General features: G+C 47.2%; 1 protein-coding gene, 1 long non-coding RNA gene and 1 pseudogene across 3 annotated transcripts in view; all 3 read left to right on the plus strand.

Moving 5' to 3' along the window:
* The first annotated feature begins 864 nt into the window (after nt 1–864).
* LOC126548196 (uncharacterized) lies at nt 865–3,763 on the plus strand (annotated as a pseudogene).
* Nucleotides 3,764–6,271: 2,508 nt separating this feature from the next.
* LOC129380905 (uncharacterized) overlaps nt 6,272–13,222 on the plus strand; it is a 69,748-nt gene continuing 62,797 nt past the window's right edge. For both annotated transcript variants that reach the window (XM_055063097.1, XM_072285930.1), the window contains exon 1: nt 6,272–6,412. Coding sequence is in view for 1 of the 2 variants with exons in the window: in XM_072285930.1 (XP_072142031.1) it covers nt 6,412 (1 nt within the window). In the remaining variant the exon portion in view is untranslated. The remainder of the gene's footprint in view (nt 6,413–13,222) is intronic.
* Nucleotides 7,669–10,849, plus strand: LOC140215315 (uncharacterized). Its single transcript, XR_011892274.1, has 3 exons — nt 7,669–7,969; nt 8,609–8,671; nt 10,697–10,849. It is a non-coding gene; the product is annotated as an uncharacterized lncRNA (long non-coding RNA).

A 13,222-nucleotide genomic window follows, 5' to 3' on the forward strand; every position in this document is an offset into this window, starting at 1 on the left:
GAGACCTCTTGGTCTGGCACTGGAACTGCAACGGCTTTACCGGCAAGAGAGCGGTGCTGCAGCAACACTTTCAGCAACTAACGAGAAAACCAGGCGTCATAATGATTCAAGAAACACACAGCGAAGAGACGCCGAGACTACCGGGCTACCGGGCGCACGACAGCCCGCCGAGCAAAAGGGACACGTCCAAGGGCAAGGGCAGAGGGGTCTGCACCTTCGTCAGGAAAGGAATTACCTTCATGGAACACGAAATGATCGATCGGCAGAAGCGCCATTGAACACTGCACGGTGGAAGTAATCACGGGCAAGAGGAGGAAGGAGAGCACTTTCCTGGTGAACGTCTACAGCAATCCGTCCCACGGACAACAGAAATTCAAAGCACTCTTCCACAAAGCGAGTTCAGTAGCGGGGAGCAATACGCTCGTAGTGTGCGGAGACTTTAACGCTCCGAGCCAAGACTGGGGCTACCACAGAACGACGGGCAAGGGGAGAGAGCTGATGCAAGACGCCACCGACGTGGGACTGAACCTAATCACGGATCCGGCCTTTCCCACCAGGATCGGCACATCGGTTACTCCGGACCTTACCTTCGTCAAAACCGACGGAGGATCGAGAGAAGCAAAATGGAGAAACACGGGCCAAGAGCTGGGCAGCGATCACTACATCGTGGAGGTCGTCGTACCGCTCGAAGGCCAAGGCAACAGCGGCATAAGGAAGCATCGCATTACGGACTGGGACGCCTTTCGAAAGGCGCTACCCGCGGTGCAACTGGACATTACGGACATCGAGCAATGGGCGGCCAACGTCGTTGAGACGACGGAAGGAGCCACCAAAGAGCTGGAGACGGACGAACGGATAGACAAGATGGACAGTCGGCTGGCCCACCTGATAGAAGCCAAGCAGTCCATAAAGGCTAGGTGGCAGAAGCGACGAACTAACCGAAGTCTAAGGAAGAAGATCGCCGAGCTCAACAGGCAGATCGAGGTCCACTGCAGGGTGCTATGCACCCAACAGTGGAACGAGGCCTGCAACGAAGCCGACGGACACATGCACAAGGGCAAGACGTGGAACATGCTGCGGCACCTCCTCGACGAAACCAAGACCAAGGGCCACCAACACAACAACCTGGCCAGAATCCTACACAAGGCAATCTGCGAACACGGGGAGGACGAGGTCAAACGGCGCTTGGACGCCAAGTACCTACCGACCACCCCCACGGAAAGACACCCGGATTACCAACGCAACGAGAACGAGACGCTAAATCGAGACATCCAGACGTGAGAAGTCAGAGTTGCCCTGCAGGATCTCAATGGCAGGTCCGCCGCGGGTCCCGATCGAGTGACCAACAGAGCGCTCAAGAACCTCAACGAAGCGGCCATCGAAACGCTCACGAACTTCTACAAGTGCTGGCAAGAAGGAAGGCTGCCCAAGCAATGGAAAGCAGCCAAGACGATCCTCATCCCCAAGCCCGGCAAGCCGCCTAACATAGAGAACCTCAGGCCGATCTCGCTCACTTCGTGCGTGGGAAAGGTCCTCGAGCACGTTCTCATGAACAGGTGGCAGCGTTACCTGGAAGAATCGGAGCTTTACCCAAATTCCATCATCGGGTTTCGGAAGAAGCTCGGGACGCAAGACGCCATGATCTTACTGAAGAACGAGATCATCGACGATACGACGGGCACTCAGGACAACAGAGCCATACTCGGGCTGGACTTGCAGAGCGCCTTCGGTAAAGTGAGGCACTCGGCTATCCTGGCCCAAGTATCCAGGCTAAACATGGGCAGAAGGACATACCAGTACATCAAAGACTTCCTGACGGAACGGACCACCGCAATCTGCGCGGGAGACCTGCAGCTCGAAGAGAAGAAGCTGGGCAGCGTCGGAACTCCGCAGGGCTCGGTGATCTCCCCGCTTCTCTTCAACCTCGTGATGATCGGGGTGGCCAACCGGCTAGAAAGAGTAGCGAGAGTCCGGCACACCATCTACGCCGACGACGTTAAGCTATGGGTACCGGGAGGAAGCGACGGACACATCGAGACAACGCTGCAAGAAGCGGTCAACGCCATCGAGGAGCAGCTGGGCGGGTCTGGACTCGTTTGCTCTCCGGCCAAGTCAGAACTGCTGGTGATTCTACCGACAGGAGCGGGCAGGAAAAGAAAGAATATGGAAGTCAAGTACGAGCGGCCCAAGATCACGGTCAAGACAGCGGGAGGACAAGTAATACCGGAGGTCGAGAAGATTCGAGTGCTCGGGCTGCTCATCCAGCGAAACCGAGTCAACGGTGAAACGGTCAACAAGCTCGCGGGCAATGCGGCCGCGGCAATGAGACTCATCAAGAGGGTGTCCAACAGAAGAGCGGGGATGAAGGAGGAGAGCCTGACTAGGCTCGTTCAATCCTTCGCAGTTAGCCACATAACGTACGTGGCCGCCTTCCACAACTAGAGGCCGAGCGAACGTAACAAGATAGACGCCACCATACGCAAGGCGTATAAGGCGGCACTCGGCCTCCTCGGAAGCACGAGCACCGAAAAATTCATGGCGCTGGGAGTCCACAACACGCTGGACGAAATAGCCGAAGCACAGAGAACAGCGCAACTCGAGCGTCTCTCTGAAACGAGAACCGGAAGACAGATACTGCGGGACCTTGGCCTCCAGCCGAGGGAGGGCAAGCAGCAGAAAGACTTACCTATACCGGATAACTTCAACAGAAAGCTCAGGGTCTGCCCGATCCCGAGGAACGTGAACCCCGAACACAACAAGGAGCGGAGGTTGGCGAGGGCCAGAGCTCTCGTGGACCTCCACGCCAGAGAAGAAGGCGCCGTCTACGTGGACGCGGCGGAGTATCGAGGGAGCAGCGACGCATACGCGGTGGTGGCTGTCGGGGTATCGACGGGTGCAACGAAGACCGCGGCGAGCGTCCGGACTCGAGAGGCGCACCGGGCGGAGGAGGTGGCCATCGCCTTGGCCGTCTCCGACCCCGGATGCACTACAGTGTTGTGTGACTCTATAACGGCAGTGAAGAACTACGCCAAGGGTAGGGTATGCAGTGAGGCTGTGCGCATACTGCGCAAGGCCGAAGACATCGGACGCAAAAGCGCTGTGGTGATCAAGTGGTTTCCGGCCCACATGGGCAGTGACGTGTCGGAACGCGGGAACGTGAACCACAACGAGACGGCCAACTCGGCCGCGCGAGGACTAACCAACCGCGCAGCTGCAAGCACGGCCGACTCGGAGTGTTGGTCGCGGTGCAGTGCCAAGGACAAGATGACCACTTTCAACGAAATAGTGAAGTGGTACAGACTTAATAGACAGACTATGCCGCCACCTCACCCGGGGCTTACCCGGAAGGAGGCAGTGTTATACAGGCAATTACAGACGGGGTCCCTGCTCACCCCGGTGCTAGCTAAGCACGTGTGTCCGAGCGTGTACGCGAGTGACGTGTGTAGACTGTGCGCTAAGGAGAGAGCCACCGCGGCTCACATTCTTTGGGACTGTAGTAAAAATCCACGAGAAGCCAGCGAGAAGACGACGATCCCGCCGCAGCTAGAGGCTGCAACGAGGAGCTATGACCAAGATACACAACTCAAGGCCGTCCAGCAGGTCTCGGCAGCTCTAGAGAGGCAGCGACCACGCGAAACCGAGGAGAAGGGGGGCAGCACCCCCAGGAAGGGAGCGGCGGCCCTCTCGGATCCGCGCAAGTAGCGAGGAACCAAGATCTCGAGGAGCACAATGCACGAGACTGACGTAGTGGCCGCGTCGCGGTAAAAGCTTGTCCTCCCTGCGTGGAGGGAGCCTAACCGGCTCTGCAGGCATTTTCGCTAAAGTTGTTCTCTCTCTCTAAATTATGCATTGCATGTTCAACCATATGTGTCTCCCAACAAGTTGGCAAACTTTGAATACATTCGGTATAGTAAATAAATTGATTTTGAATTTTTTAATGTCACAGTTGAATTTTGGCAAGGCTGCGTGACGTCAGCCTTGCCAAGATCGTGGTTGCTGTCGGTAGGATGGGTTGAGCGGTAGTGGTCTGAAATTAAAGTTTTGATTTAAGATGTGCTCTGAGAGCCCAGTATTTTTGTGTGCCTAACTATATTTGGCCCTCTATTCTCAGTTGCAAAGGTAAACTGAGAACAGTTTGACAATGGTGTCTTGGCCCCTTTAAGCGTCGTTCCTCGTAACGCTCATGGGGCTGTTTTGCTGTGTAGTCACTAGTATCAATAGAAACAGCTTTGCACCAGCAGTGCTGCGTTATGTTATCATTTGCCTGAGAGGACTAGATTTTTTTTTCCACCGTGGTGCTCTACGTGCAAGTCGGATTATCTTCTGCCTGTTTAGAAACTGCATAAAATAGCAGATGCTTAACTTTTCTTCGTTCATGTTCAATCCATTCTCTGGTATAATTCATTCCTTGCCACTAAATGAGCGTTGATAGTCACAGGTACTTTTATGGCTAATTTGCGCTAGCTGTTTCTTTTTTTCTTCTTGTGTTTGCCTTGTTTATGCTAATTTGCTACTTTTCCCACTCCTGCTATAGCTCTACAATAAGGCTGCGATATAAATAAATGAATAAATAAATAAATAAATAAATAAATAAATAAATAAATAAGCAACCATAAAGTACATGTCGTGGAATATCTCATCTGAAAAATGGTTCGTTACTATTCGCCATGTAGGCACAGTCTTGCACAAATTATGTTTGACAAGCACGGGGTGGGATAGCTCGTAGTATCCATGTCGATTTTGGAGCTTCCTATTTACCTCACAAGACACAAATGTGGCCGTTCGTCAAAGTTTATGCAGTCACTCTGACGCACTCAAATTATTTTTGCTACACGCCTCCTTGTCCGAAGTGCAAGCCAAATGGCTTCTTTTACTGAATCAATTCCTACAAGTGTATTCACAGCAGCTCATCATGGACAGCAGGAGCCCTCGGGAAGCGGGCTGTTTAGGTAAGCACGCCAACAACAGAGGCACTGCATCCGGCGTGCATCGCCATGTATGCACGCATACAGGCAGCTTCAATGAAATAGGTGCCGGCGAGCCTTTATTAAAGTGCGCGCTTTTCTTCCGAGGAAGAAGCAACTAAGAGATCAAGCCCGTGGTGTCACGTGACTGCACTAGTCCAATAGGAAGGAGGAGACACGCAGCTGGTTACTCTGAGGAGGGAGAACGGCGGAGAGCCGGCGACGGGATGGCAAAGTTCAAAGGATGGCACTACTTTTATTCTTTGAGGAACTTCAGCCTTCGTCAGATTACCTCGGAAAACACACGCACTCTCTCTCTCTCTCTCTCTCTCTCTCTCGCTCGCCTTTGTCTTCCACTCCCGCACGGCATGGTTTCGTGGCATTGCTTCGAACAACAACAACAACAACAACAACAAGTGAAAGAAGTACCACGAGTCACTTTGGGACACCCTCCTTTGTGTCGCGCACCCTGCACGGCTCGCCTTCGTCCCGTCCCTTTTCCACCCCGCCAACGTCAGAAAGAGGGTCGAAGGTAGAGTGGAGACCGGTGCGACGAGGGGTGCAAAGATGGGGGTGGTGATCTGGCTCGAGTTTCTCTTTTCCTGAATTTCGCATTCCGTTCCTTTCCGATGCAGACACCTAGTAGCTAGATTTAATTGTTATAGACTATAACGCTCCATGGCAACATTGTAGTAAGTGGTTTATTTTTGCCATAGAACGCGTACAAAAGTTCAGGGTGGGACAGCTGCTCATTGTTACATACGAATAGCATTGTTAATAATGCCATAAATGAATTCAGCTGTGCTTCTTTTTGTCCAAATAAGATGTTTGAATATTTGTCCACACTGCTTTCTTTTTTTGCTACCAGATTATAAGAAATATCGGTTATAACAATGGGATTTTCTTGGCACTCGAATATTCTTATAAATGGGTTCGACTGTATATCCACCATCACCTATTCCAGACTTCTTTATTTCTGTTCGCATTGCAGTCTCCTTTATCCGGGCTTACTGCATGTTGTAGTTGTGTGTGACACAGTGAATAAAAAGTAGGAAACGAGGGTATATCGCAATTTGGGTGGATATGTGTATCCTTAATTCTTCCACACTGGACTCAGAATCCATCTCGCCAGTACTACCGACCGCTGCAAAGGTAGGCTGGGTAGTTCTTGACCTATTGTAAACAGCCATGCCGTGTGATAAAAGGAAGAAATCTGAGAACGCTGTCTGTTAATGCTTATTTGCTGCATGTCAGTGTACGCTAACAATGCATGTGTGAGGAAATAGATGCAATTGGCAAACAGCGGCAGCTACGCATTGTCATGCGAAAGGATCGTGAACATTTATCTTTAACATGTAACTTTTATCTTTTTGCAGAGCTTGCGGTGTAACTTAGTTCCAGCCAGGAATATAAACCTTTTGCGCAGCGTTTGGGAGAGGGTGACACGAGTGAGTTTTGACAAATTTTCATACCTGCCGGCTTTTACGGTTTTATCGTAAAATGCCAGACTTCTGGTGCTTTTTCACGATTGTCGTATTGAGGCATATTTTCTGCTATTTTCATTTGCACACAGTAAAAAAAAAACTAACTTTAAGAAAGAAAAATACAGTCGCTGAGTGATTTTCTAGGGCCCTTTTTTTGCGCCCGTTGATTTTACGAGCCAACCCGCGTGGCTGTGGCATAAACTGATAGAACCAGTGTATACAGTGCAGTCCACTTAGAGCGATATCAAGAAAACCTAAAATACCAATCGTTATAACCGATCATCGCTATATCAGGACCGCCATAAACAAAGTTACCGAACACACATTTGTAGCTCCGAAACCAAAGCTGCCACTTGCGCTAAAAAATAGACGTTGTGTAAAGTAGCCTGTAAAAAAATAAAACGTTTATTTATACCTATACACAGCGTATATCACGCGTTAGGCGCGCTGAAATAGTCGGACATCCACACTTGCTTTCGCGGGAGTTACCGGTTCACAACTGCATTGTCCAGCTGCTGTGCAAACGCTACTGGCAATATTTAAACGTTAATGAAATCAATTAGTGACTCGATAGACGACAGTGCACTTCGCATGAACATCGGGTTTGGTGTCAAAGACGGGTCCCACGAAACACAGAACCTCTTAAAAACTTCTTGAAACAGCTGCAAACGGCTATAGACGTCTTGGTCTATGATAAGACTGAAAATAGAATTTCTTCTAAACATAACCTCAGCACTTGGAATATGCTAGTATATATTCTATCTGCGGCAAAACCCACTACTGGTGTCACTAGAGTCTGTTTTGGTAAACACATTCAGAATGTCTAACTCAAGAACTTTTGTAGATCTTTTTGTCTAAAAGTGCATAAAATGCCAAACGACGTGTTAAAGGTGCGGTTACCGTCGGCCGTCGGCGTTAGCGAATAAAAGACGCCACAGACAAATCGAACTCGTTGAAAGCAACATAAGTTAATTGGCTTTGATATTAAATAATTTCACACCAGAATTTCAACAATCAAGGGCGTGTTATTGTTTTCCATACGGGGCGCGCACACGACGCCTGGAAGCCATTCTATCCTCGCGCAGCAGGTATACTGACAGCAGCAGGAGCGAAACACCGGCGTTGCACAGCGGTGTCACAGAGCCACCGCGCTGCGATCACTTCGGCGACACAATCCAAATTTGTCGGACATCTCATTCTGTGCTGGAAACATTGGGAGGCAGGAAGTTTCAAAAAACGGCCACTGCCGCCCGCAATGTCTCGGTCCTGGGCTGGTCGTGGGTTCGTTATGCCAGTTGTGCGTCATTCTAAACCGTTCTGTACATTTATACTGGATATTAATTGGAGTCATTTAGCTGTGCTGATGCTGTTTGCCGTGTATTTTGTATCAGTGCTTCATGACATCGGCTGTATTGCGTGTTTTCGCCAACGGCTTACTACCACAATGGCGGGATCTGCGTTCGCCGCCTTCGTGTCTCGGTGCGTCTTTGTACGTCGCACGTTCGGATAACACTTTTTCCGGTAAGTGAAATACATTGCACTTCGTTTTTCGTCAACAATGTGAATATTTTTAGGTGTTACCCGCGACAGTTCTTGATATATGGGCTTTTCTGCCCTGCGAGTTTTCGTAATTACTTTTATACGAGGGTTCTGCTTGTGTTCAGCCGTTCAGAACTACCGCGCTCCACGACTTCCGCAACACCAGTCAGAACTTTGCCCTGCTTGTTAGTCTTTGTGGTTAACGTAGCACGAACCAACCGAAAGGAGTGCATTCGAAGACGGCGCGCCGGCTGTAATGCTGAACCAGACTGAACTCGCCCTATTTTGTGTCCTTTTGTTCTTGCGTGTGCGCGCGTGTGTGTCAGTGACTATGCAGTTTGTAGCGTTCCCACTTTATAGCAAAACAAAAATTTAACTGCTATGTTTACTTCATCTATACAATTCCAAATTAAATCGTCTGCTGATGTACAAATTTCACTTGTGTTTTGTTCTAAATAAGCAGCAAAACCTTTAACCTAGTAGGTGCTTCATCTGGGAGTGAAAACACGACAGCTTGGCATTTATTATTGAATGACGGTGACTGGGTCACCTTAGTTGTAATTGCAAATCTGCCTTTCAACTGACTTGATGCTATCTTATTTTGTTCCTTTCACTCTATAGACGGCTGGACATCCTTCTTGTACCTTGGCGCCAGCTGGATGACGGGACCTCATCATGATCAGTGTAAGCCAATGTACTGTACCCTCTCTGGTCCTCCCAGTGCTTTTTATATGGGTTAAGGCCAGGGAGTGCTTCGTGGTAAAATAGCTAGTTGGTGTCTCACAAACGGGCATTTTTTTGCACTGGTCCATTATAAGCTGCCACTATTATAACCAATTTCTCAGTGCCAGTGTACATACACAGTTCTACTAATAATTAGTTTCCCTAAGCCTTACAAAATGTACCTGTAGGTAGTCATTGCTATGTAAGAACTCAAAAATTAACTCTGCTGTGTCATACAAGTATACCATACATGAGTAAAAATTTGCTACAACAGTGTACATTGCACCTTGCTTCCCTAATGCACAAATGTATTCAAGCAAGTATTTGATTAGTTTGGTATTCTAAATGTTTTCTGTGTGATTTAGTTTCTTTACCGGAATTTACTGTACAGCATCAGCAAGCAGTCTAATTTAAGATTTATGTGTGCTGTAAAAGGTGTGCTTTGCCGCTAGAATTGATAAAACATGGGCCGAGGCTTCCATACAAGGACAAACTTCAATTTCGCTCTACCACCATCAGCACTTGGCTGGCGCTTGCAAAATGAATCACATCAGGTAGCTTGTGCCAGACTTTTTTAACCTTATTGTGAGGAGATCACAAAGTGATGTGTGGAGGCGCCTGCGTCTGAGATGTAGATTGCGCTGCAACATATGTGCGTGTAGAACAGGCATGATGCTCAGGGTTGCAGCAGTTTGCAGAGGTGCTTTTAAAATTTTGTCATAACTGCAATTTTACCTGTGCTGTTTTTTATCACCTATTTCAATAATATCATTGGAGGTGTTATCAGAATTTAGCAATCTATTTGCCCTAGCCCATTAGCCGGCCACATTTGCCTGTTCACTAGGTGGGAAATTATTCAGCATGGACCATTACTTGAATACACCTTTTTGTGTGCAGTGGCTTCTCAATTGCGAGTCAACATAGATTCTCAGAATTACCTGAGGCTATAGATGCATTGATGAATTTGCTACCTATCTGAATCACTTTGCACTTTCTTGCGCAAACAGCATGTTAACACTTCCAAGACAGTGGGCAATGTTATCGTTTGATCACATCATGAGATACTTTCAATTTTGTGTGACGCATCATCCAAGGTGTTGCATCATTTGTGTGAGGTATTGCCCTAAACCAATTAGGGTCACATGAAAATATATCAGGAAAAGTGATTGATCCAGCTAGGAGTGTTGCTTTGGAACACTAATTTATCACCAGTCCTCCTTTGCTTGCTACCTGGTTACTCTGTACTGTGTCATGTTTAAGTTTGAAACGAAGGCAACAGCTAGGCAGTGCAAAATGTCAAACTTGCTTTTAGTTTAACAATATAAATGCAATTAAACTTTTTAATTAAGTTAGTACATCATTTACCTGCAGAGTGAATTACTGTTTTAAACTGATTATATTTTGCAGGAAGCTTCTCAGACTTGTTTCACAGGTTGATAAGTGGCTTTTTAGCCACAAAACACCATATGATAATTTAAAGGCTGACTCTGCTATGCAACTTAATGACTATATGGCAGGAACAAGGTCTCCGAGTTGTTGCGCTGGCTAACACTCCCAGGGTTCTACTAGAGCACATAAATATCCAAGAAAGTGGATGGGAAAACGACGCCACTGTAGCTCAATTGGTAGAGCATAGCACGCGAAATCCGAAGGTTGTGGGTTCGGTTACCACCTGCTGCAAGGTGTTCTTTCATCCACTTTAATTTCCATTAATTTATCGTTTCTTTATTTCATTTATTAAGCACAAGTAATTTCCCCTATGTTGTCCTTGGTGTCAGTGTTTGTTGGCTTCTTATGATAGGAAATATACTAGTCATTTTAACATCATCGCATACATACCTTAAGATACCCATAATTTCAGAGAAAGGAGTGCTTAAATTTATTTTTAATATGAGCAAACTTCTTACTTAGCACATATTACTAATTGAAGTTCCGATTTCAATATTCCCATTTCCTCCCTCGCCTTCTTTTTCCTCTTCTGTGCAGGTATTGCTTGCCTATGTCTACAAGAACCGTCACGCGTGGCCTGTGACAGCAAGCTTTTGTGGGCAGCAAGTGCTCTCCTACGAAGGCTGGCCTACTCTGGCAGCGGCGGCAATCATCTTGAAGATTTATCCATAATCACCTTTGCTGCTATTTGTCACTCTTGCTGATTACACTTTCTGCGTCTTTTCTAATTTATTAGGTAATAAAGTATAAGTATGTGACATGGTGTGAAGTTGATGTCTTGCTGCATTTTCGCTTGCAATCATCTTTTATGCATGAAAAGCTCATCGTACAGTTTATGAAAAAAAAAATAACAGCATATTATGATTTATCTTTCAGTTCTGGTGACATGCAACGTACAAGGAATTCACTAATGGATGATATGCTGAAGAACTGGCCATTATTTCTGCGTGATGCTGTGCAAGCATGTGGCGTTACTTACAAGAGGCACCCACAAAGTAAGTTGCAATTTACTTTTAAATGAAGCATGGACATCAGAAAAAAATATACTTATATTGCTAATTAGAGTGGTTCGCAGAGTGTTTTTCCAGATGTGTACTATCCTTTATTTCTTAACTCATTGCAGCACAGTGTTCTGTTTCGTATACTGGTGTAATGCTATTGTGCCCCCTGTAGCTGAAACCAGGATGTAATTTTTGCCTGAACTGCAGCATCACTGACAATTTTTCTTTGCTAGAAGCTATTTCAATTTGGTGGAGACCCAGCAGGGCGAAGTTTTGTCAATAATGACGTGTTTCATGCAGAGATGTTCTTGTTTAGGTCAATGGGTGAACATTGGAATGATATCATCATACAATACAGATCTTGTTTTATTTGCAAAATAATTCTGACAGGCGGCATTCAATTGATTGGTCTAATTAAAAAGCACTAATTGACCAGTGAGGTCGTACTACACTATTCCCATGGTTCACATCTGGAAAAACTACCTGTGCATCACTCTATCCGACAATATAAACCTTTTTTTTCTGATGTCCATGCATCGTTTAAAATAAATTGTAACTGTGGGCAAACGTCGTGTTACTGTAACAGCTGCCGCAAAAATTTGAGGGAATGTCTAATAAAAGTCTTCAGTTGTTCTTGTCAAGCTGTCCATTAGCCAACTTTTAGCGTAACGTTACCAGGGCTTACTGAAGTACTTCTAGACATCCATGGCTACAAAATGTCTTGATCAAGACAGCTACTAGGCTTTTGAATTAACCGTTCAAGACATCTTTTAGACATCAAATAGCTGCTTGCGTGTTTCGTGGGGTCATTGTCAATCTCGTCGCCCCCACGGACAAAGCCGCCGTCTGTCACGACAACGATCGCCCCGATCTCTTCGCATAACGAGGCAGCACTATCTGCATTCACAAACTCATCCATCGAAGCACCAGCTGTTTTGTCGTTAGTAGTGACGTGCTTGCAGTGCTCGGTAATGTCAACGGCAGGGTCCTGATCGGCATGGCTCCGGGTTGTGACCGTCATGATCGCGGCGCTCTTGTGTGAGTTGTGACACATTGAGCCTTGCAAAATTTGCTGCTTTGCCTCAAGCGATACACCATTGCGTTTTGCCCGCGGTGCCTTCTATCAACCGGGCGGATTGAGTGGACAGCTGAAGCGAAGGGGGACGCCACTTCGCTTCACGTTGCTTTTTTTTCCTCTCCTCACAAGCGAAGCTCGATCGACGCGGACGCGAGGCGGCTAGCGCCATCTTGTGCCACGCGGGGGGGACGCGCTGTGCGGTTAATGGCGGCAGATAGGAACGCGCATAGGCAAACGTCTCGCCCCGTCTCGGCATCGGTCGTTTAAAAGGAACTTAGGAATGCAAATTTCACGATTATTCTGGATGAAAAACACCGTCCAGTAGACAAAATTTTGATCTTTATATCCGATATGCGGTGAATAACGTATCGTTATATATGTTTTTTTTTTCTCGTGGCCCGAATGCATAATATAAGTTGACACTTGACAGTTTTCGTTTAGCGTACGCATACGCTATACGCTACGCTAAGCAGCGCACGTTTCTTTACAGTTTCAGTCGGCCTGCGAGGTCTTTGAATCTCAGAGGCCATATCGACCGTAGCGATAGGTAGCGCTGACGTCTCGAATATCTTCCGAATGGCTTCAGAATGGCTTCAGAATAGGTAGGCGTTTGGATGATAACTTGTTTGTTCTTGCTCAGTCTATTGAAATATCAAAAGCAGAAAGCAGACCGTGGTATGTGGCCTTTTTAGACATTACAGGAGCCTACGACAACGTAGGCCGCAGCATTTTGTGGGATATTCTGGAAGGGGAAGGCTTAGGTAACGATTGTCTACAGCTTTTGAGAGAGATTTACCTAGAAAATACCGTTTGCGTTGAATGGGAAGGGAGGAGGAGCGAGGAGAAAGTTCATATCAACAAGGGACTGAGGCAGGGGTGCCCTTTATCCCCGCTGCTGTTTATGATGTACATGGTGAGGATGGAGAGGGCGCTAGAAGGAAGTAATATCGGGTCTAATCTCTCATACAAACAGGCAGGCACAGT

This window comes from Dermacentor andersoni, chromosome 1 (assembly GCF_023375885.2).
Source record: "Dermacentor andersoni chromosome 1, qqDerAnde1_hic_scaffold, whole genome shotgun sequence".
Taxonomy (NCBI): Eukaryota; Metazoa; Arthropoda; class Arachnida; order Ixodida; family Ixodidae; genus Dermacentor; species Dermacentor andersoni.